The sequence below is a fragment of the Phocoena phocoena genome, chromosome 6 (assembly GCF_963924675.1).
Source record: "Phocoena phocoena chromosome 6, mPhoPho1.1, whole genome shotgun sequence".
NCBI lineage: Eukaryota > Metazoa > Chordata > Mammalia > Artiodactyla > Phocoenidae > Phocoena > Phocoena phocoena.
This window is the reverse complement of record NC_089224.1, coordinates 113,513,605-113,535,349: the sequence shown is the minus strand read 5'-3', so window position 1 is coordinate 113,535,349 and position 21,745 is coordinate 113,513,605. Positions and strand designations below refer to the sequence as shown.

Sequence of the window (21,745 nt, the reverse complement as noted above, 5' to 3'; positions counted from 1 at the left end):
GAACTGGAGGGCTTCCCAGAGGAAGTGACCTCGAGCTGAACCCTGCAGCCGGGGTGGGAGCTGGCAGTGGGAGGGGAGCTGAAGGGGGGCAGGCACCCCAAAGGCAGACCCCCTTCTCAGGACCGCACAGGACTTGCAGGCACTTTCGCCTTGGTGAGCCCCTTCCCCCTCGTAAAACGTTAGGGATTATGTCTTAGTGTTTTCATGAAATATAGAATTTTACGTGTGTTGTTGAAAGTACAGTGTTAATGTTATCTATTAGCATATTCTTTCTGATCTAAAAGATCATCTTTTTCCTTCTGGTTTTAAAAGAGATGAAAGCATTTTTGTGGGCCCTGGGCACTGTCCCTGTTCCTGGTGGAGGAGTCCTCCGCGGCTGTCCTCTCCACCCACCACTGCCCGGGGAGCTGGCTGTGTCACCGTGTGCTGTGGTCTGGGAGGGGCAGTGATGGCTGGACACTGACCCCCAGGCCCTGGTGGCCCCTCAGCTGGCCATCTGTCTCCCCTCTTAGGACATGTGCCAGGCTCTCTCCTGCCACACAGACCCCCTGGACCAAAGCAGCTGTAGCCGCCTCCTTATTCCTGTCCTGGATGGGACAGAGTGTGGCGTGGGGAAGGTCAGAGAGGGGACTGAAGGAGCATGTGAGCGTGTGTGTGTGTGTGTGTGCGCGCGCGTGTGTGTGTGTGCGTGTGTGCGCACGCACGCTCACACACGCTCACGCAGACCTGCGGCCTGCAGCCCTCACCCTGGCGTGGGAGACAGGAGGGCCTCAGTAAGCAGGGGCGTAGGGCCCTGGAGCTGTTCCGGGTCCCGGTCAGGACAGGTGGGCAGCAGGGTCCCCGCGTGCACGCAGTGCTCGCCTTGCCCTCTGCAGGCGGTTCATAACAGCTAACGGCGAAGGCTTGCGCCTGACTCTGCCAGGGCGGGCGGGGCATCTGGCCTGCCTCGTCAACCTCCTCGCTGTTCCAGAGAAAGCGGGCGCTTGAGGGACGGCCACCCCGGGCCCAGTGTGGAGGCCTGGAGACAGGGACTGGGTTGTCGCCCGCCACCCAGAGTAGGCAAAGTTTTCCCGTGACTGCGTGACCCCCCACCCCCACCCCCTGCCGGCCTGCAGCAGCCACCTGACGTCCTGCTCCCGGCCCAGTGCCCCTGCCCTCCTCTCTGCCTTGCATGGCCAGCCCTTCCTCCAGTCCCTGTCCTGTGGGAGGGGCTCTGCCCTCTTCCATTTAGCACTGGCTCCAAAGCCGGATGGGGGTCCAGTGCGTGTGTGTGCGTGTGTTTGTAGGGGGTATACCTGTGGGTGTGGGATGCCCTGGGTGTGGGGTCCTGTGGGTGTGGGATGCCCTGGGTGTGGGGTCCTGTGGGTGTGGGATGCCCTGGGTGTGGGCACCTGTGGGTGTGGGATGCCCTGGGTGTGGGCACCTGTGGGTGTGGGATGCCCTGGGTGTGGGCACCTGTGGGTGTGGGATGCCCTGGGTGTGGGCACCTGTGGGTGTGGGATGCCCTGGGTGTGGGCACCTGTGGGTGTGGGATGCTCTGGGTGTAGAACGTGGTTCTGTCCTTCTCTTGCAGTGGTGCTCCAAGGGGCACTGCCGCTCCCTGGCAGAGCTGGCCCCCGTGGGGGCGGTGCACGGGCACTGGTCTAGCTGGGGTCCGGCCAGTCCTTGCTCCCGCTCCTGCGGAGGAGGTGTGGTCACCAGGAGACGGCAGTGCAACAACCCCAGGTGCCTCATGGAGGGCTCTGTTCTGTGGGTCAGGGAGGTCGCTGCTCCGCATTCCCTGGTGGGGGGCTGGGGGTCACCTCTCCTCTCACCCATGTCTGGTGGGCATTTACAGACCTGCCTTTGGGGGGCATGCGTGCGTAGGTGCTGACCTCCAGGCCAAGATGTGCAACAGCCAGGTAGGCCTGCTTCCTGGGCAGGGTGAGGGGGTGCCGTTGGCAGCACTGGGTCCGGAGGAGCCCAAGGGCCAGGGCGGCTGTCATTAGTGGTTCACATAGGGCGTTTTGAGAGTGAAGGTGGTGCTATTAATACCTGCCCTGGGACCACTGTGCATTCACCGGGAGGGTCCCACCACTGAAAGCAGCCGCCCTGAAGAGTCCCCCTTCCTCCCTGGATGGCACTGCCCTGCAGGGCTGCCCGTTTCTGCGCTGAGAACAACCCCTCTCCCCGGCAGCCAGGTCCACTACCGCGAGAGCATGGGCGATTCTTTGAGTTATAAGTTCAGGTGAATTTCACCTAGCATAGAATCAACCATCTGAAGTTGTGTAGTTCAGTAGCATGTAGTACATTCACAGTATCATGCAACCACCACCTCCATCTAGTTCCAAACCATTTCCATCGCCCCAGAGTAAAGCCCCACGCCCATAGAGCAGCCACTCCCATGCCGCCTCTCCCAGCCCCCGCCAACCAGCAGTCTACTTTCTACCTCTGTGGATTTACCTACGCTGGACATTTCATATAAGTGGAATCATACGATATGTGACTTTTTGCATCTGACTTCTCTCACTCACTGTGTTGTTTTCGAGGTTCAGCCATGTACCATGTATCAGAGCTTCACTCCTTTTTGTTGTTTTACGGTTTATTCTTATTTATTTATTTTTTATATATTTATTTTATTTATTTATTTATTTTTGGCTGCATTGGGTCTTTGTTGCTGTGTGCGGGCTTTCTCTAGTTGCGGCGAGCGGGGGCTACTCTTCGCTGCGGTGCATGGGCTTCTCATTGCGGTGGCTTCTCTCGTTGCAGAGCACGGGCTCTAGGCACGCGGGCTTCAGTAGTTGTGGCTCGCAGGCTCAGTAGTTGTGGCTTGTGGGCTCTAGAGCACAGACTCAGTACTCGTGGCGCACGGGCTTAGCTGCTCCACGGCATGTGGGATCTTCCCGGACCAGGGCTCAAACCCGTGTCCCCTGCATTGGTAGGTGGACTCTCAACCACTGCGCCACCAGGGAAGTCCCTATTCTTTTCTTCTTATATTTTCTTACGTTTTGTTGGGCTATGGTTGCTTTACGATGTTGTGTCAGTTTCTGCATATATCCCCTCCCTCTAGGACCTCCCTCCCATCCAGAACTTCACTCCTTTTTATGGCTGAATAGTATTCCACTGGATGGATGGACCACATTTTGCTCATCTGTTCATCCATTGTCCATTTGTCCGTCCATTGGGGCTGTTTCCGTCTTTGGTTGTTGGGAATAGTGCCGCTTATGAATATGTGCGTACGTGGACTTTTTTTTTTTTTTTTTTTTTGCGGTACGCGGGCCTCTCACTGCTGTGGCCTCTCCCGTTGCGGAGCACAGGCTCCGGACACGCAGGCTCAGTGGCCATGGCTCACGGGCACAGCCGCTCCACGGCACGTGGGATCTTCCCGGACCGGGGCACGAACCTGTGTTCCCTGCATCGGCAGGCGGACTCAACCACTGCGCCCCCAGGGAAGCCCCGTGGATTTTTTGAGCGCCAGCTTTTCACTCTTTTGGGTGTACACCTCACCCTTTTGAGGTGTACAATCTGGAATTGCCAGATCCCACGGGGATTCTACGTTTAAGTCCTTGCGGAACCTCTGAGCCATTCCCTACAGCAGCTGAACCATTTGGCCTCCCCATCAGCAAAGTGTGAGGGGTCCAATTTCTCCACACCCTCTCCAGCACTTACCTGTGTTTCCCACACGGCCATCAGAGTGGGTGTGAAGGCGTGGAGTGATTCCTCTGGCCTTGACTCAAGATCTGCACGTGTTGAGACCCTCCCTCCCTCCCCCCCGCCCCCGCCTTCTCCAGGCAGACTCCGAGGCCTTCCCAGACCAGGAGAAAGGAGTCCTTGTCTAGTGGTGGGGGAGGGCCAGGCCTGCAAGAAGGGCAGCCGTGGCCCCTGCACCTGCTCGGCAGGGCCACTCGGATTCTTTTCCTCTGACTCCAGTGCAAAAAAGGCCAGGACGCCTGCCCGCGGAAGTTCTTGTGTGGAAGCCCTTTGCCCTTGACTCTTGTGACTTTTCCAATTACCTGCCTCTGCAGGTGTAGACATAGCGAATACACATACTCAGCCCCGTTTTCTGAAGTTGGGGCCTCCCCCCCGCAGTGCTGTTTGCCGGCTTTCCTCTGCGTTGCTGGGTGGTAGGCCCCCATCAGCGGAGGAAGGCTCGACATCCCCACTTTACAGAGCAGGGAACTGAGGTGCAGCCAGGAGCTGGGCTCCAACCCACATCTTGGGCCTCGCACTGCCGGGGGCCTTGCTGTCTCCCGGGGCGAGGGTTCCCTGCCTGAGCCCCCTGCCCCGGGCCCCCTGCCCCGGCCCCTCCCGTTCCCGTCCTCTGCCTCCTTCCACCAGGCCTGCGAGAAGACCCAGCTGGAGTTCATGTCGGAGCAGTGCGCGCAGACCAACGGGGAGCCCCTGCACCTCTCCCCGGGCAGCACCTCCTTCTACCTCTGGGGCACGGCCGAGCAGTACAGTCGAGGTGGGTCCCGGGGTGTGCCGGGGCGAGCCAGGCCTGAGACCCCGGGGCAGGGAGAGTCGTTGGGGGAGACCCACCATCACTCTGATGCTGTTGAGAGCGGGCTTCGGCCCTGCATCAGACATATCACGCATCCCACCCTGGCTAGCAGGTCAGGCCACGACTTCTCATCTCTGAGTCTCGGTTTCCCCATCTGCAAAATGGAGATAAGAGGCGTAGCTTGCTGCCAGGATTGCTGGCAGGAGTCAGTGCGATGACACAGGGGAAGCACCGAGCGTGCTCCCTGGCTCGTAATTCAGTAACATTTATTACATCGCCATGTGATTACTGCCTCAGGAGGCAGGACAGGTGGGAAATAGAAACCTTGCCCCAGATGTAAAGAGTGAAGCGGGATGGCGCTTGGGGGTCGGTGAGGGCCCACTTGGATCGTGTTTCACAGGGTCACTGCCCTCCCTGCTCCCTGCCACCCTCCCATCCGGGTTGCTTGTCCTTCTGCTTTCCCAGGGGACGCTCTGTGTAGATATCTGTGCCGGGCCATTGGCGAGAGCTTCATTGTGAGGCGTGGGGACAGTTTCCTGGATGGGACACGGTGTGTGCCAAGCAGCCCTCAGGAGGATGGGACCCTGAGCCTGTGCGTGTCGGGCAGCTGCAAGGTAGGTGTGCTCGGGCAGTGGAGGTGCCCTTCCATCCACTGTGGCCCCGAGGCCTCTCCCATCAGGAACCAAGATGCTAAGGGGTCTTCGAGGGGTCAGGTCTGGGGGGTGCTGCCCCCGTGAAGCTGCAGTAGAGTCTGCACTGGGTGATGCTGGGATACAGGGCCGAGCTTGGGGTCAAGAGCCTTGCTGTGACCTTGGACAAGTCATTTCAGCTTGCCTCCTGCACAGATGTCAGAAGCTGCAGAAATGCCCCATTTGGTTGTGTGAACCTCAGAGCTGTGGGTGTCAGTGGGCCAGCACCGTCCCATGACGTCACCCGGGTCTCACCTGCCACTCTCCTTTGCTCAGACGTTTGGCTGTGACGGCAGGATGGGCTCTGGGCAGGTGCGAGATGTGTGCCAGGTGTGTGGCGGGGACAACAGCACGTGCCGTCCTCAGAACGGCTCTTTCACGGCCGGAAGAGCCAGAGGTAGGGGCCTCCCTGGGGGTGAAGGGCTGGTTTCCCGCCAGCCTCCAAGAAACCCCACAGCCCAGAGCCTGGGTGCCGGCTGCCTAGGTGGCGGGGCCCGCACTCTGGCTCCGCCCTGGGCCCTCTTAGCGGCCTCAGCCTCCACGTTCCTCTCTGCCAGCCTCCCCGTGAGGCTCAGATTTTGGTGATGAGGCCACTGCTGGGGTTGTGGCACATCAGTAACGGTTGCTCAGTGCACCTGTGCTGCAGAAAAAATACAGACGTTGGGAAATCCGTGGTGGGCTGTCCTCTCCTCTCCTGCTCAAGGACTCTTAGCAGGAGGGACCTTATGCTTGGAAAATCCTTGACTTTGATCCATTTATAGAACAGGTCAGGTCTTTTGCAAAGTCAGTTGAGGAGTTGAGTCCCACCTCCCTCTGGCGCTGAAACCTGCTCCCTTTGACTGTGACCTAAGTGACCTGAGAACACCCCTCACCCCCGCCCTGCTTCCTCCTAGAGTATGTCACATTCCTGACCGTTACCCCCAACCTGACCAGCATATACATCATCAACCACAGGCCTCTCTTCACGCACCTGGGTGAGTTGGCCAGAGGACGCCCACAGGAGTTAACCAGACCGTGAAGGTCGAGGGCACAGCCCCAAGGTGCCGTCACTTCTGATGCCACCTGCAAGTTTGGGTGCTCCCCAAGCTGCCGTCCGTTGGATGATTCACTGGGAGGACTCCCAGAACTCTGAGAGCTGTTACGCTCACCGTTACGGCTTATTACAGGGGAAGGATACAAAATAAATCCAGCCAAAGGAAGAGATGCCTAGGGCAGCGTCAGGGAGGGCTCCGTGTCCAGCTCGAAAGTGACCACACACACGGTGTACTGCCTACTCTGGGAGCTCTCCTGAGCTCAGGGTCCAGGTGCTATGGGGCTTCATTATGTAGACACGATTGGGGGATGGATTGATCGCCCCCTGGACGATCTCAGTCTTCAGGTTGGCTGAGGCTTGGTGACTCAAGGCCACCACCCTAAGTCACGTGTTTGGTCTTTCTGGTGTGGCCAGCTCCTACCCTAAACAAAGACGCTCCGGATCAGGTCAGACGCAGGGCGCAGGTCAGACCTGTCTCTGGGCAAGGCCGACCTCTTTACTTAATGCCGCTGTGGGTCTTTATTTCCAGGGGGCGCCCTGGCCTGACCTTTGAATCTGGGGTGGTGTGCTCGCCCTGGGGTCCTTGAGCCCCCGTAGAGTGGGGTGTGAGTGCACCTGGTGAGGGAGCAGGTCCACGGCGCTCACCAGGTTCCAGGAAGAGGCACAGAGTTGCCGCGTGGGGAGCCTCCCGCGGTCAGACACCCTGTTCAGAGCGTGGGATACCAGGAGGACCTGCTCCCCGGGAAGGCTGGGGATCCTGGGGCGGGAGTGGCAGGTGCGGCCGTGGAAGTCACGCCCCGTTGGCCCAGTTGTCACCTTTCCTTAAACAGGACCTGTCTGTGAGGGGGGCAGTGCCACGTCCCACGGTGGGGGAGGGGTGGGGTCTCTGTGGTGCTGACGGCCCCTCCCCCAACAGCAGTGAGGATCCGTGGGCGCTACGTCGTGGCCGGAAATGCAAGCATCTCTCCCAGCACCACCTACCCCTCCCTCCTGGAGGACAGCCACATCCAGTACAAAGTGACCCTGACTGAGGACCGGCTGCCCCGCCTGGAGGAGATCCGCATCCAGGGCCCCACCCAGGACGACATGGAGATCCAGGTGACCGGGGGCCTCCCCCTGGCGTCCGCTGGTCCGTCAGCTCAGACGCACACCTCTTCATTCTCTTGGCGGCCGCTGGGGGGCCTGGGGTCCCCGTGCTCAGAGCCCACGGGAGTTCTGGGGTGCTGAGAGTGGGTCAGAGGGAGGGCCCTGTGCAGGGGTCGGGGGCTTCCCGGGACAGGGGCTGTGCTGCCGAGGTCTGAGATGAGCTGACGCTGCAGGCCGAGCAGGGAGGCGAGCAGTGCATGCCCAGGGGGGGTGCTTAGGAGGGAGGGAGGAAGGGGACCCTCCAGGCGAGGAGGCTGGAGGGCTAGGCAGACCTGGAGGGGCCTTGCTGGCCATGTGAGGAGTTCAGGCTTCCTCCTGGGGGCCTGGGGAGCTGCTGGGGGTCTGTGTAGGGCGGAGTTGGGGTCGGGCTACGTCCGACCCGGACGAAGGAGGGTGGGGGGCACGAGACCGTGGGGGAGGCTGGTTGGGCCAGTGCCCAGATTAGAGACCCACCGTGGGGGCATCTAATGCAAGAGGAGCAGAGGCAGCCCGAGAGCTGGAAGCAAGGTGACCCAGGGGTCAAGAGCACAGGCTAGGGACCCAGCCCAGAGTTCAAATCCTGGCTCTGCAGACACTTGGACAAAAGACTTAATTTTCTGAGCCTCGGTTTCCCCGTCTGCAAAATGAGACTGAGCCGACCTACGTGACGTGAAGATGCGTTTGTTTTTTCTTCAAAACGACGCACAGCAAAGCACTTGGCAGACTGTCTGGTGCCCCACATGTGCACACGGAAGGTGGCCAGAAGTTCCGGGACAAAGGGGCGGGCACTGTCGGGGCCAGAACTGGAGCCTGAATATCCCCCTCCCACACTTCGCTCTCCTCTGGCGGGGATGCTGGGTTCCCCAGATTTTCATCTGCAGAGTGGGGGCCAGATGGCAGTCCCACCTCCTGGGGTCATGGGCGGGCAGCGTGGGCGGCAGGCCCTGGCCCAGGGGCAGCTCTGGGTGGATGGTGGTTCTTGCTGTTTCTTTGGGAGCCCCGGCTGTGCTTGGACGTGTCCTGCACGCTGTAACCTCGTCTGCAAGTGGCGCCACATGTGCTTTTCTGAGGAAGGTGCTGGAGGGTGGACGGGAAGTAGTGGACGTTGAAATAGCCCTTGACGGCCTTTGTGGGGGAGTCCAAGTCTCGACGGCCCCTCACTTTGGTCTAGCAGCCCCACCCTCTGCTCCCACGGCTGGGGAGGCAGCAGGGGCTCCCCCAGAAGTCCAGGCCAGGCCAGAGCGAGCCCCACCAGTGAACAGTTAACCACTTCCCCGCCTCCCCACGTGGCCCAGTTCACCCACCTCCCCGCCCCTGGGAACGTTGTTCCAAGGGCTGGGCGTCAAGCAGCTCTGTGGTCATCCTTTGCGGTGAGGATAAAAAATACAGATTCCGGGGCCCCTCTCAGAGACACTCAACCAGGACCTGCTGGGGGTGTGTGTGTGCCAAGAACCCGCATTTTAGCAGAGGACTGTGACGGGTGGCCAGATGAGGTGTTGTGGGAGTAGATGCTGGAAGCTTGGGGGCGTCCTCCTGGCCTCTGCCCACCAGACTGGCCCCTCACAGGACCCAGTGACCCTCGTGAAGTACGGACAGACCCAGGCTCCCTGCTGGACACTCTTCCTTAACTCTGTGTCCTCAGGCTCGAGCCCAAGCCGCCAGACAGCTACAGGGCCCCTGATCCAGCCCCTTCCTGCCCACCTCTGGGTCTCATCTCCTGCTGCAGAAGCCCGAGCTGTGCTGGTCTCACCCCAGGCCGGGGCTGGGCTCCCCTCTGCTGGAACACCCCTTCACCCGCCTCCACGCCTCCCCCCAGGCGCCCACCCTGGTCAACCTCGGCGCCTTCTTCTTGCTCCCATAATCCCCTGTGCGAACCTCTATCCCCACACCTACCACCAGCCCACCCTCCCCCACCCCACTGTGAGCCTGGGGCAGCGTCCTGGTCACCGGGCCGTCCTCGAAGCGTGGCGTGGGGTCAGTGTCGGTGACGGCTTGCCGAGGGAAAGAGTACAGGGATGGAGGAAGGCTTCCCGGAGGAGGTGGCCGTGACAGTGGCCCTCAGACAGCCCACTGGACAGGCCCCGGCTCTCCGTGTGTCTCCTGCAGGTTTACAGGCGCTACGGTGAGGAGTACGGCAGCCTCGCCCGCCCAGACATCACCTTCACCTACTTCCAGCCCAAGCGTCGGCCGGCCTGGGCGTGGGCTCCCGTGCGGGGGGCCTGCTCGGTGAGCTGTGGGGCAGGTGAGGCCCGGGGCAGGGCTCGCCTGAAAGCCTGGTTTGCTCCCCGCACGGAGGTGGTCTAGCCCCCCTCTCTCCCCGCAGGGCTGCGCTGGGTGACCCACAGCTGTCGGGACCAGGCAGCGAACGAGTGGGTGGAGGCTGCCTGGTGCGCAGGGAGCCGGCAGCCGGCGGCGTGGTCCGAGTCGTGTGCCTCCATACCCTGTCCCCCGTCGTGAGTGTGCCTGGGGCTCAGGCGCTCACTGCTCCAGGGGGGTGACCGCCCCGCCTGGGAGGCTCAGGGAGGGGCCCACTCCCTGGCAGGAGCACAGGGCTAGGGATAGAGCCGTCCCTGTTGGGGGCAGGGCTGGGGCAGCCGCCCACAGGCACTTTTAGACAGTGGTCCCCAGGCTCAGGTGCAGCTTGGGGACACCTGGAGAGGTGGAGGGCTGGGCTGCCTGTACCTGCGCGGTGTCCAGGTACCTGAAGGGACAGTGGGCCCAGGACAGGCCCGGGAATTGACTCGCCTAGACAGACCTGCCAGCCTCCCACCCCCGCCCCTGAGCCAGCCTGGAGACCCGGCCAGGGGCCCGATGCTCTGTTCCTCTCCTCAGCTGGGCGGCCGGAGACTTCGGCCCATGCAGTGCCTCCTGCGGAGGGGGCCTGCAGGAGCGGGTGGTGCGCTGCGTGGAGGCCCAGGGAGGCCTCCTGAGGACGGTGCCCCACTTCTGGTGCAGAGCGCTGGCTCAGCAGCCAGCGGCCGTGGAGACCTGCAATCCCCAGCCCTGCCCCCGGAGGTGAGCACGGATCCAGGCAGGTCCAGGCAGAGTCTCCCTGGCAGGGCTTATCCCTGAGCTGAGCCCTGCCCCTTCTGAGTGTCCCCTTTTCCTGAGACCTCTGGCCAGGCCCCACCACCCTGGGTGAGTGCCGACCTTGGAATCACCTCCTATCCCGGAGGCCCTGGACTGGCCATTTCCGCCTCTGAACTTCCAAGTCTCTGCTTGTGGAGGGCTGCGAGGATCAAGCGGAACCACGGATGTAAAGCAATAAATGTCACTTTGTCACTGCTATTGTCATTTCCACAGCGTCCCAGCTGATAGAGGCTTATCATTCTGATTTGCCGCTAACTGCCTGGGTGGCCCGGGCAAGTCCCCTCCCTCTCAGGGCCCCAGTTTTGTCCAGTGAGAAGGAGGTGGCCTAGGTCACTGGTGGTCCACGTGTGGCTCTGGGCGTCTTCCCCCACACGCCCCGCATCCGTGGCAGACGTAGCAGTCACCACTCTTTCCTCCTGGGGGCCAATCGGCCTCAGAATCCTTCTCAACACAGCACTCCAAGCAGCCGGCACCTCTCAGGGCTGCCACGGGAGATGCATTTGCTGTCCCTGAACTGGTGATCGACTGCATCTGGCACCTGTTTCCCAGCACCTGCTAGGTTGTCTGGTTGGAGGCCCACCTTTGCCTCTGGAAGGCGGGAGGGTCAGGGCCGGTGTCATTGCACCCTGGGTGCCGAGTGGAGGGCCAGCAGCCGTTCATCCAGGCTTCAGGGAAAGGCCCCTGGCTTCTGCCTTTCGGCGGGGATCCCCCTTTGGGCTCTTGGATATGGGGGAGCAGGTTCACTGCCTCTCTGCCCCAGGAGCAGAGGCAGGGCCTAATGGCTGTCTTGTGCCGTCCTCAGGGAGATGCCGGATGCGTGCTCGTCGGCCTGTGGAACAGATCCGGCCGTGCAGAACACGACGTGTGTGCAGGGGGCAGATGGCATGGGGGCGCCAGCAACTGCTGGGCCCTGCTCCGCAGACGAGAAGCTGCCTGCCCTCGAGCCCTGTATCGAGGTGGCATGTCCTCCGGGCTGGGGCCATGTGAGTATCCTGGACACTGGAGAATGGAGAGCACTGGTTACCACTGGCCTCCTGCCAGTGCTAGAAGACTGCCCTGTGTAGGGCTGCTGTCCTCGGGAGGCCCTGGGCAGAGGACAACCCTAGAGACAGATCTCAGAGCTGCTGGGCAGCCCCCTTCCCGCTGGCAACGCAGGCCCTGATGGAACGCTGTCAGTTGTCTGCTGTGCAGAGAGACGCTGCCACGCTCCTGCCTGCGTCCACGGGCTCAGGCTGGGTGATGTTGCTTTCGGACAAGGGTGCCGGCCAATCCTATCCCCGTGCCCCGCCCCCGGCTGGTGGGGACTGCAGGGCCAAGCGTTCCTGCAACTCTGGCCCCAGAGCCCCAGTGCGGTTGTGCCCCACACTGACTACTGATGCTGATGCAGAGGCCAAGGTGGGGCGTGTGGTGAGGGCATCCCCTGGAGGCCAGGAAGCAGGCTTCCCGGGAAAGGAGCAGCGGGGAGGGGAGGCCTTTGGGGTGCTGGTAACCACTTCTGTTCTCTCCTGAAGAGACTGGGGTAGGTGGGAGTGGAGGGCCAGGTGCCCAGAGGTGTGGAGATGGGAAGCCCAGACCCACCAGCCTGCTGCTTGCCCTCTGCAGTCAGATGCCCAGTCTCCAGGGGAGAAGGCTGCATCCCCGGCGGGCAGTGCCAGGCCAGAGGCTTATGCCACACACGTGTGGACTCCCTTGGCGGGGCCGTGCTCCGTCTCCTGTGGTCAAGGTGAGGACCCCAATGCCCCGAGGGTCAGCTAATTCTAAAAACAGCATTTGAGGTGGCTTACAAAAAATCCAGCTACACAAGAACATGACATTATAAGCAAGGAGATTGGGGCCAAGTACGGACAGCCACGCGAATGTGCTCACTGACTGGCTGGAAGGTAGGAAATGATGATAGAACCTGACCATATTGGCACCCAAGAGCATATTCTTAAGGTCTAAGATGGGCCCCAAACTTAGCTCTGAGCTTCCTGGAGGCCAACCCAGAGAAACAAAATTAATTTTAAGATACACAGCGTTTTAAACTAAAACCTTGGGAACTCCCTGGCGGTCCAGGGGTTAGGACTCAGCGCTTTCACTGCCATGGCCCGGATTCAATCCCTGGTCAGGGAACTAAAATCCCACAAGCTGTGCGGCATAAGTAAATAAGTAAATAAATAAATAAGCAAACTAAACCCCTAATCACTTGCTCAGGTAAACTCCAGCATGTTTAGAATTGAGGCCAGAGATTTCTTTTGAGGATACTTTTGCAGAGAGATGCAAGGACACGGTCCTAATAACATCTTGGTGATAAACACAGTAAGAGATTTTCATATAGCAACTGTTATAATGCCCCTCAAGTTATAAGAGCAGTTACCACTTTTGAGCACCTACTATGCACCAGGCACTGTATAGCTCCCCTTGAAAAATCTTTATAAATAGTCCTCCAAGTCAGGCACCATTAGGTGAAAAACCTGAGGCTCAGAGAGGTTAAGTCACTTGTCCAAGGTCACACAGCTGCTCAGTGGCAGAGCCGAGACTCAGATCCACGTGGGCCTCGTCTGCTAGAGCTCTTCAGAGAGTGGGGCACCCATGGTCCTTGCTGAGCCGCCCTCTTGGGGCGCGGGGTCCCTCCTTCCTCCCAGCAGGCCTGATGGAGCTGCGTTTCGTGTGCATGGACTCTGCCCTCAGGACACCCGTCCGGGAAGAGCTGTGTGACCTGGCAGGCAAGCCTGGGAGCCGGCAGGAGGTCTGCCAGGCTGCCCCGTGCCCGGCTTGGTGAGTCCGGGGGAGGGAGACCATGCGGAGGGGCAGCAGTGTGGGTCCCCCAGGGAGGAAGGAGTCTTACCCTGGCTGTGGCTTCCTACGGAGCACTGGCCTTTCCTTCCTACAGGTGGGAGACCCGAGCCTTGGCACCGTGCCCCGTGACCTGTGGCGGGGGGCAGGTGCCACTGGCTGTTCGCTGTGTGAGGATGGACCAAGGCCGCGTTGTCTCCCTGCCTCATTCCAAGTGCTGGCCGATGCCTCGGCCCAGGCCCCTCGAGGACTGCAGCCTGGAGCCCTGCCCTGCCAGGTGGGCCCCTTCCCAAGGAGACAGGTGGTCCTAGGCGGGCATTCTTGGAGGTGGCATCATCACCTCCCGTTAAGCTCGTGACCCTTGCTGTCCTCACCTGCAGGAGTGGATTGTATTGGTGCCCGGAAGACTGTGGGGCTTTTAAAGTGTGTGACGTGCATCGCACAGGGTCTGGGACGCTGAGGGCACATGTGGTTGATGGGTCATTTTTTCATCGCTCGCTCTTTACTGAGCACCTACTAAGTATGTCCAAGTGCTGTTCTGGCACGAGGGGACACAGCAGTGAACAAGACAGACAGGCATCCCTGCCCTCCTGGAGTAGACGCTGGGGGCAAGGGAGAGACAGATGATAAATAAGATTGATGGGGGAGACGTACAGTTCATGCTGGATGGTGCCGGTGCGACGTGGCAAACGGTGGGAAGGAAGGTTGGGAGTGCCGGCAGGGGCGGGGTCCAGGTGACGGTGGGGCTAGGACTCCCACTGGAGACAGACATCTCGGCAGGGCCCCTTGGGTACCCTGCCCCTCCCCCCACTGCTTTTTGGACACGGCCACCCTCAGCTTCCCCTTCTTTTTTTTAAAAAATAAAATTATTTATTTCTTTATTTTTGGCTGCGCTGGGTCTTCGTGGCTGCGTGCGGGCTTTCTCCAGCTGCGACCTCAGCTTCCCCTTCTGTCAAATGGGGTCTTCTGAATATTCTCCGTCCACTGCGCTCAGCCTCTCAGTGGAGATGTCAAAGTGACCCCCGGAGAGAGAACCTTTCCAGGCCCTTTCCAGTCTGGGGAAGTGAGGGGAAGCCCCCCACTCCTCAGGGTCCCCCCTGACTCCGGTTTGCCCCAGGTGGCGGTACCAGCTGGCGGCCTGCAGCGTGACCTGTGGGGGAGGAGTTGCGCAGAGGATCCTGTACTGCGCCCGGGCCCACGGGGAGGACAAGGCCGAGGAGATCCTGCCGGACACCCAGTGCCAGGGGCTGCCTCGCCCAGAGCAGCAGGAGGCCTGCAGCCCGGAGCCATGCCCGCCCAGGTCAGCAGCCCCAGGGTGTGCAGTAGGCAGCCTGAACTCCTGGCCTGTGCCGACGCCGGGCCAGGCCCGTGGGGGTTAAAGGGCAGCTCGGTGGCGCAGGAAACAGGACCACCAGGCAGGCTGCGCTCGGTGTCAGAGGAGACACTCTAGCAAACTCAGGCAGTGCTGTCGGTTCTAATGGGGGTGACGGGGTGGGGAGGGCAGGGGCGCTTCCCAGTGGAAGAGGCAGCATCTGAGTAGAGCCTGAGGGTGGTCCAGCTGGGGCACAGCACCGCCAAAGCTGCGGGGACAGACAACTCACACCAGTGGGGTCCGGGGACAGGCTGGAGCCCGAGAGGGAAGGGCAAATATTCACCTGCCTTGTTCACAGTTCTCCCGTGGTTTCTTCTTTGTAATTTTGCATTTTAAATAATGCCGTGCTCTTCTGTATCATACAGAAACATCCAGAAAAGAATGTAACAGTCACCCCTGTCCCACCACCAGATTTAAAGATGCTAGCATATCTCCATGTTTCCTTCATATGTCTCCTTGGTTTTAAAGAAATACACCACTACAGATAAGACTTTATTTACCTTAAAACCTTTAACTCATCTGTCTGTGATTTACCTGGGGTCAGTCACAAAGTTGGGGAGCAAACTCTGTTTTTCCAGATCACTGACTAGTAACAGCATTTGCTGGATGATCCAACAAACAGATCTGGGTTGGATCTGTGTCGAGGCTCCTACCAGGCTCTGTTGTTTTATTTCCCCCACCTACTCCCACCCCCAAGTCAAACTGTTTTCATCGCTGTAGCTTTGTGATCCATTTAATCCATACCCGTGTCGCTTGATTTCCCTGCCTATGCTTAAATGTGCACCCCGTTTATTTTCCCACGTCATAGTTGAAATGGTCTGGGATTTTTTTTAATGGGAATTTCACACGCACAGGAGCTCTGGTTACCCCTGGAATGTCACTGTGGCCACCCTGGCCTCCTTGATGTTCTGGAACATTCCAGGCAGTGCTTCTGATTCAGGGCATTTGCACCTCCTTTCCCACTGCCTGAATGTGTCTGCTCTGGATATCCCTTCCCAGGCTCTGCTCAGAGAGAGCAGAGGCGGGGAGTCCTTCCTGTGACTTGGTTTCCTTGGGGTTTTTTTTTGGCTGTGCCCCACGGCATGTGAGATCTTAGTTCCCCAACCAGGGCTCGAACCCGTATCCCCTGTATTGGAAGTGTGCGGTCTTAACCACTGGACCGCCAGGGAAGTCCCCCCTGTGACATTCTAATTGTCACAACTGGGGGTGGGGAGCGCTGCCACTGGCATGTAGTGGGTGGAGGCCAGGGGTACTGCTAAACGTCCTACACCGTGCAGATGGCCCCCACGAGAAAGACCCATACATGGGCCCCAGATGTCACGAGGCAGAGAACCATATATGCTCCACGGTGGGCCGGGGCGGGGGGACCGACTTGGTCTGGTTCACGGCCGTATCCCGGAGTCTAGAAGAGCGCCAGGCCCACAGAGGCGCGTTTTTGAAAGGGGGCATCACGGGCCGGGAGGGCAGCATAGCACGGGGACTCTAGGGCTCCAGTCTCCAGTGCGGCCTGCCTGCCTTCTGTCCCGGCTCTGAAAACTGTCGGTCATTATCGTTTGTTGAAACATGATAAGTTAACATGGGCAGGACTGACTGATGTGGAGATCTGTTCTCCTTCATCCTGGGCCACCGCTCCCCCGTCCCTGCTACTCGGACTAGCAAGCAGCTGGGTGTCCACGGGTGTCCTGGATAAAGGGGAAGAAAGGGGGCACCTTGTTAAGGGAAAAGAGCTCTCTTTCCCGCAGAGCCTTTCCCTTGCCACTCAGCCCTGTGACTAGCCAGGAGGGGTGCAGGGGCTGTACTGCTGGATCCCAGTGGCCTTGGAACCTGTCCTGGCTGGCCATCCATGGAGCCCACCGGGGCAGTGCCACCTTCAGGGAGCCTAGCCTCTCTCTGGGGTCTTCTCTTCCTGCAGGTGGAAGGTCATGTCCCTTGGCCCATGTTCAGCCAGCTGTGGTCTCGGCACTGCCATGCGCTCGGTGGCCTGTGTGCAGCTGGACCAAGGCCAGGACACAGAGGTGGACGGGGCGGCCTGTGTAGGTCTGGTGCGGCCGCAGGCCAGCATCCCCTGCATCATCGCCGACTGCACCTACCGGTGGCACGTCAGCGCCTGGATGCAGGTAAGTGCTGCAGCTGGGGCTGGCGAGTGCACGGGCCGAGGGTCCTCACGCATGGGGACCTTTGGGGCTTTGATTCATTGTGACCCCCTGAAAGCAGGGGGAGAGCTGGGTCTCTCGGGGAGAGGGCAGCCGGGGCACCTAGAGGTGGAAGACATAGCAAGGCCTAGAGACGTGGGGGACAGGTAAGCCTTAAGAGGCCCTGAGGTCTGGAGACTCCAGAAGATGAAGGGCTGATAACTCCCCACAGATGAGCAAATGCCACCCCGTGCCCAGCACCTCGCAAGGCGCTGGAGAGACAAAGGCAGACAGGGCCAGGTCCCCCGCAGAGGGGCTCGCTCACGGTGCGGAGGGAGAAGAGGCAAAGCAGACGGCCACCGCTGCCTGAGTCAGGAGGACCCTGGGCATCTGGGTCGGGGGAGTTGATCCCTTGGATGGGGCAGTGCAGGGTGGGAGGGGACGGTGGACACCAGGCTGTGACGAGTGATGGAGGGCGGAAGGACGAAGCCGCACTGCCTGCTCCCCGCTCCAGGGGCTGCAGGGCAGAGAGACCTCGAGGGCGACGGGGAGAGACCTGGGCTTGAACCCCTGCCCCTCCTCCCCGTGTGATCCTTGCAAGGTGACTTCTCTGAGGAGCGTGGACACCCATGCCCGCCTCCCGTGTTGTGCAAAGATTATATCAGATCCTGCCCGGCCTGTGGTCGCCGCTGTCCTTGTCACCCTCCAGCGGGGTCAGTCCCAACTCCTTCCTGTCTTTCCTGGCAGTGCTCTGTCTCGTGTGGGGATGGCATCCAGCGCCGGCACGACGCCTGCCTCGGACCCCAGGCCCAGGTGCCCGTGCCAGCCGACTTCTGCCAGCATTTGCCCAAGCCGGTGACGGTGCGGGGCTGCTGGGCTGGGCCCTGTGCAGGGCAGGGGACACCCAGCCCGGTGCCCCACGAGGAATCCACTGCTCCTGGCCAGACCACAGCTGCCACTGCTTCCCCGCAGTGGCCCCAGCTCCAGGCCCACCTCCTCTCCCCAGCTCCCCGGCCGCAAGGACTCCCGCCCGGGCCCCAGGAAAGCCCAGCGGAGTCCAGTTACGTTCCTTCCTCCTTTCTGTCTGGGCGGCTGACTGGCTGCAAGAGGGGTGGGCAAAGGCATGTTCACCTGGGAGAGCCAGGCCGTGCTCCTTGTGGGGACCTCCTGGGGGTGGTCCTGTGGCTGCAGCGCCCGGGACGCTGGGATGAGTGCGGTTGGGCTGAAGGGATGGGCTTGGAGGCCGGGTTCAGGGGGCCTCTTCCTCAATGGTAAAGTGCAAGCTCACTTATTATCATCAAGGGAAAGCAACCTGAGGGTGTCACAGAGTCAGAATCCCCACCTGTGTGACTCACTGTACATGCTGCCTCCCTCTTGCTGGCACGTCAGTGGTGGCTGTCTGCCTTGGGTGGCGATGCTCTGGCCCACGCAGCCCTCTCCTTGCCTGAGAAAGCTTCCGGCGGGGCCCAGGAGGACGCCAGATGCCCCAGCTCCCAGTCTCCTTCCCCAGCACGGAAAGCCCCCGGCCCTGCCCTGCTGGGGATACCCCACCTGGAAGCTCCCGCCCCCCTTTCCAGGCGCCTGTGGCCGGCAGCACCTTGAGCCGACAGGAACCATTGACATGAGAGGCCCAGCGCGGGCGGACTGTGCAGTGGCCATCGGGCGGCCCCTGGGTGAGGTGGTGACCCTCCGAGTCCTCGACAGTTCCCTCAACTGCAGTGCTGGTATGTCTAGGGCCACGTGAGCAGCTATTGCCAGTGACAGGATCTGCTAGGTGCAGTGAGTGTGACTCCAGGGTGCCCCATTCCTGGGGGGATTCTCCAGGTGCATCCCCGTGTGTAACCATCGCAGCCAGCTCATAACTGGGGTGTGGTTGTCCCCACTTCACAGATGAGGAAACTGAGGCTAGGAGAGATGATCACACGTCCAGTTCCTTACAGTCGCATAGCCAGCAAGTGGGAGAGTCAGGACCTGGGCTCGGGGTGCTGGGTCCTCACCTCACTGCCACTTCCCAGGGGAGATGCTGCTGCTTTGGGGCAGGCTCACGTGGAGGAAGATGTGCAGGAAGCTGCCCGGCCTGACTTTCAGCTCCAAAGCCAACACGCTGGTGGTGAAGCAGCGTCTCGTGCAGCTGCGAGGCGGAGTGCTTTTTCGGTATTCGAGCCAGCCTGCCCCGGGAGCCTTCCACCGAGGTATGGCGAGGCCGTGGAGCCTCCCCGCCTTCCCCAGAGGCTGGCTGGCTGGGTGCTGCTGCCAACGGGGCCAGTCCCGACGGGCCAGCGGGCAAGGCAGACAGGGAGCTGAGCTGACTGAGAATGAAAAGCAGCGCCTTCCCGGACACCCACCGACACCCCCATCCCTGTACGTGCGGTCAGGACGAGGTCCCGGAGGTGCACGGTGTTCCTTCCTCTCTGGGGCCCTGCGCGAGATGGGCGGACATCCTCACTCCCTCCCTCAGGCCATCGCGGGCCCCACACCCTGGCCCCGGCACTCAGGTTCTTCAGGATCCTTTAAGGTCCTTCTGCGAGCCTCTTCCCCCAGTCCTGTTGGGTGCACTGTCCTCCTGGCTCCTCCTCCGCTCAGCAGGGCGTGGGTGCACGTGCACACCTCGTGCGGAGGATGGCGTCCCCGAGAGCCCTGCTAGCCCGTGGCCCCATCCGTATCCACGGAGAGCCGTCTAGGTTGCTTCAGGGGGCTTGCCCTCTTCCACAGCCCAAGCTTGCTGAAGGTGGCTTCCCCAGGGGTCCCCCCAGGCCGCAGGTGAGAAGTGGGACCCTGGGGGGCTTCTTCCTCTGCCCCTCAGTGTGCAGTGCACAGGCACCAGCTCCTACCTGGTCATCGCTCCTCACTTCCCAGCCTCCCCACGTGCAGGCACCTGCTTTGAGGGAGGCCCAGGAGGCGCAGGCAGGAGGGGCTGCCCCGGTTGGGGCGGGTGCAGCATGAAGAACTTTTGCACGTGTGACTTTGCTGATTCCTCTTAAAGACTGCCCTGCCCAGTGTGTGCTGTCGTTCCCTTCGCTTTACAGAGGAAGGAACTGAAGCGCGGAGCGTTTAAAGCCTTCACCTAGGGTCACACAACCGGGAAGTGGTAGAGATGGGGTTCGGTGGAGACTTCTGCCTGGGAGCCCCGATCTTGACCGCAGTGCCACACTGATCCCCCACTGCTCCCCGGCTGCCCTGCTGCCCTGGCCTCTGGCGAGAGTGGTCACTCTGGGGGACTCCTATGTTCCGGAGGTGGTCCACACCCAGTCTGTACGCCTGCTCTCCCCCTGCAGGATGTGACATGCAGCTCTTTGGACCCCGGGGTGAAATTGTGAGTCCATCATTGAGCCCGGATGGGAGGAACATGGGGGGCTGCCGAATCTTCATCGACGTGGCCCCACAGGCCCGGATCGCCATCCGTGCCCTGGCCACGGACATGGGCACCAGAACCGAGGAAACGGATTCCAGCTACATCTTGGTGAGGCCACCAGGATGACTTCTGCTCTAATTCTGGACATCCATCTCTGGGGACAGGGACTGGGGGTTGCTGGGCTACAGGACCCACTGAGTTTACTTCTGATCAAAACCCTCAAAATCATTAGCGAGAGAATGGGAGAAAAGTTTCCTCCACTGATTCACCAACAAATGCTTATTGAGTTCCCTACAAGAATGAAATAGAAGAGACCTTTTCCAATGTAGACTGCCGTTCCCCCAGGACCGAAGCATGATTTTAGACCCTGATATAATTTTACCAGAAGAGTGGGCCGAGCCCTCCCCGATGAGGTTTTCACGTGTTCTGGGAGAACTGGCATCTGTAAGGTATCAGCTCCCTGGAGGAGGCAGCCTGGCCTCCGTAATCAAACTAATCTGGCCTCAAATCCCAGCTCTGGCATCCTGGCTGTGCGTCCCTGGGGAAGGAGCACAACTTCTCTGAGCCTCAGTTTCCTAGGTAGAATAATGGTGTCTTCCTGATAGGGCTGTTGTGTGAGGATTAAATGTGACCCTGGGTGTATGATACCTTGTATATTAAGGGCTCATGAATGCTAGCTAATTATCATTTGTGGTCGGTCCCTTGGGGCTGCCCCTTTCCTCCCAGATCCGGGATATCCACAGCCTGAGGACAATGACATTTCGTGGGCAACAGACGCTCTACTGGGAGTCAGAGGGCAGCCAGGCAGAGATGGAGTTTAGCCAGGGCTTCCTGGAGGCGCACACCAGCCTTCGGGGCCAGTACTGGACCCTCCAGGCTAGAACTTATTAGCCTGACGATGCCCCGCATCTCCAAGCACATCTCTCAGTTGACCAGCGGTCACGGTGGGATGCCTCCTCCCGGTCCGGGAAGGGAAAAGAAGGAACCTGACATTTATGAGCACCCGTTTGGAGCCTGGCTTTCCAATTCGAATTCCCTCCAATCTTAAGTATCTCCTTTAGGGCTTCCTCCAACGTGCAAAACGTTAGAGGGTTGGAGGGGAGACTCTCCGGAAAAGCAGCTCCCAGCCCCTCGGGTACCAATAAACGGAACGTGAGGTCTGAGTGGCGTTTTCTTTACATAACCTGTCCAAATATGGCTTGAAAACCCACCTCCCCACACGGCAGGGATTCCCTGGCCGCGGTCGGGCTCCAGATCCACACCAGATCTGAGCAACCCCCTGGCCACCCCTAGCGGTCGTCTTCCTACCCAGGGAGGAGAGGCGAGGGAGTTGGGAGTCCCGATGGGGCCCTGAGGCTGGCGCACCTGATAATTCTCATCGAAGCCCCGCCCCTATACTAGTCTGGGTGGGAATGTTTGACTGCCTGGGAGTCCTGCGGCGCCAGGACCCGCCCCCTATGCTAATAAGCTCGCGCTGAGGGCCCTCCTTGTCCAGGTCCCTGCGGGCCCCGCCCCCTATGCTAATGGCCACGGGCCCGCTCGGGCGCACCTACCCGCGGCCCCACCTCTATCCTAATGAGCACGAGCCTCTTGTGCGCCCCTCTCCCGACCCCGAGAGCCCCGCCCCCTATGCTAATAAGCGGCCGCCTCTCCCACAAGGCAGCGCGCCGGGACGACGCGGCCGGCTCCGGAACCCT

The 21,745-nt window shown here is 60.6% G+C and overlaps 1 protein-coding gene across 1 annotated transcript in view; it reads left to right on the top strand.

The window, feature by feature from the left end:
* ADAMTS13 (ADAM metallopeptidase with thrombospondin type 1 motif 13) overlaps nucleotides 1-20,939 on the top strand; it is a 30,776-nt gene extending 9,837 nt beyond the window's left edge. The window contains 21 exon segments of the mRNA XM_065879970.1: nucleotides 513-617; nucleotides 1,574-1,725; nucleotides 1,838-1,901; nucleotides 4,318-4,444; nucleotides 4,946-5,094; nucleotides 5,446-5,566; nucleotides 6,063-6,143; nucleotides 7,119-7,300; nucleotides 9,434-9,569; nucleotides 9,651-9,780; nucleotides 9,942-9,944; nucleotides 11,220-11,400; nucleotides 12,020-12,140; nucleotides 13,045-13,174; nucleotides 14,310-14,492; nucleotides 16,477-16,681; nucleotides 17,444-17,756; nucleotides 18,274-18,420; nucleotides 18,712-18,888; nucleotides 19,972-20,156; nucleotides 20,775-20,939. Coding sequence (XP_065736042.1) covers nucleotides 513-617; nucleotides 1,574-1,725; nucleotides 1,838-1,901; nucleotides 4,318-4,444; nucleotides 4,946-5,094; nucleotides 5,446-5,566; nucleotides 6,063-6,143; nucleotides 7,119-7,300; nucleotides 9,434-9,569; nucleotides 9,651-9,780; nucleotides 9,942-9,944; nucleotides 11,220-11,400; nucleotides 12,020-12,140; nucleotides 13,045-13,174; nucleotides 14,310-14,492; nucleotides 16,477-16,681; nucleotides 17,444-17,756; nucleotides 18,274-18,420; nucleotides 18,712-18,888; nucleotides 19,972-20,156; nucleotides 20,775-20,939 — 3,057 coding nt within the window.
* Nucleotides 20,940-21,745: the final 806 nt, after the last annotated feature.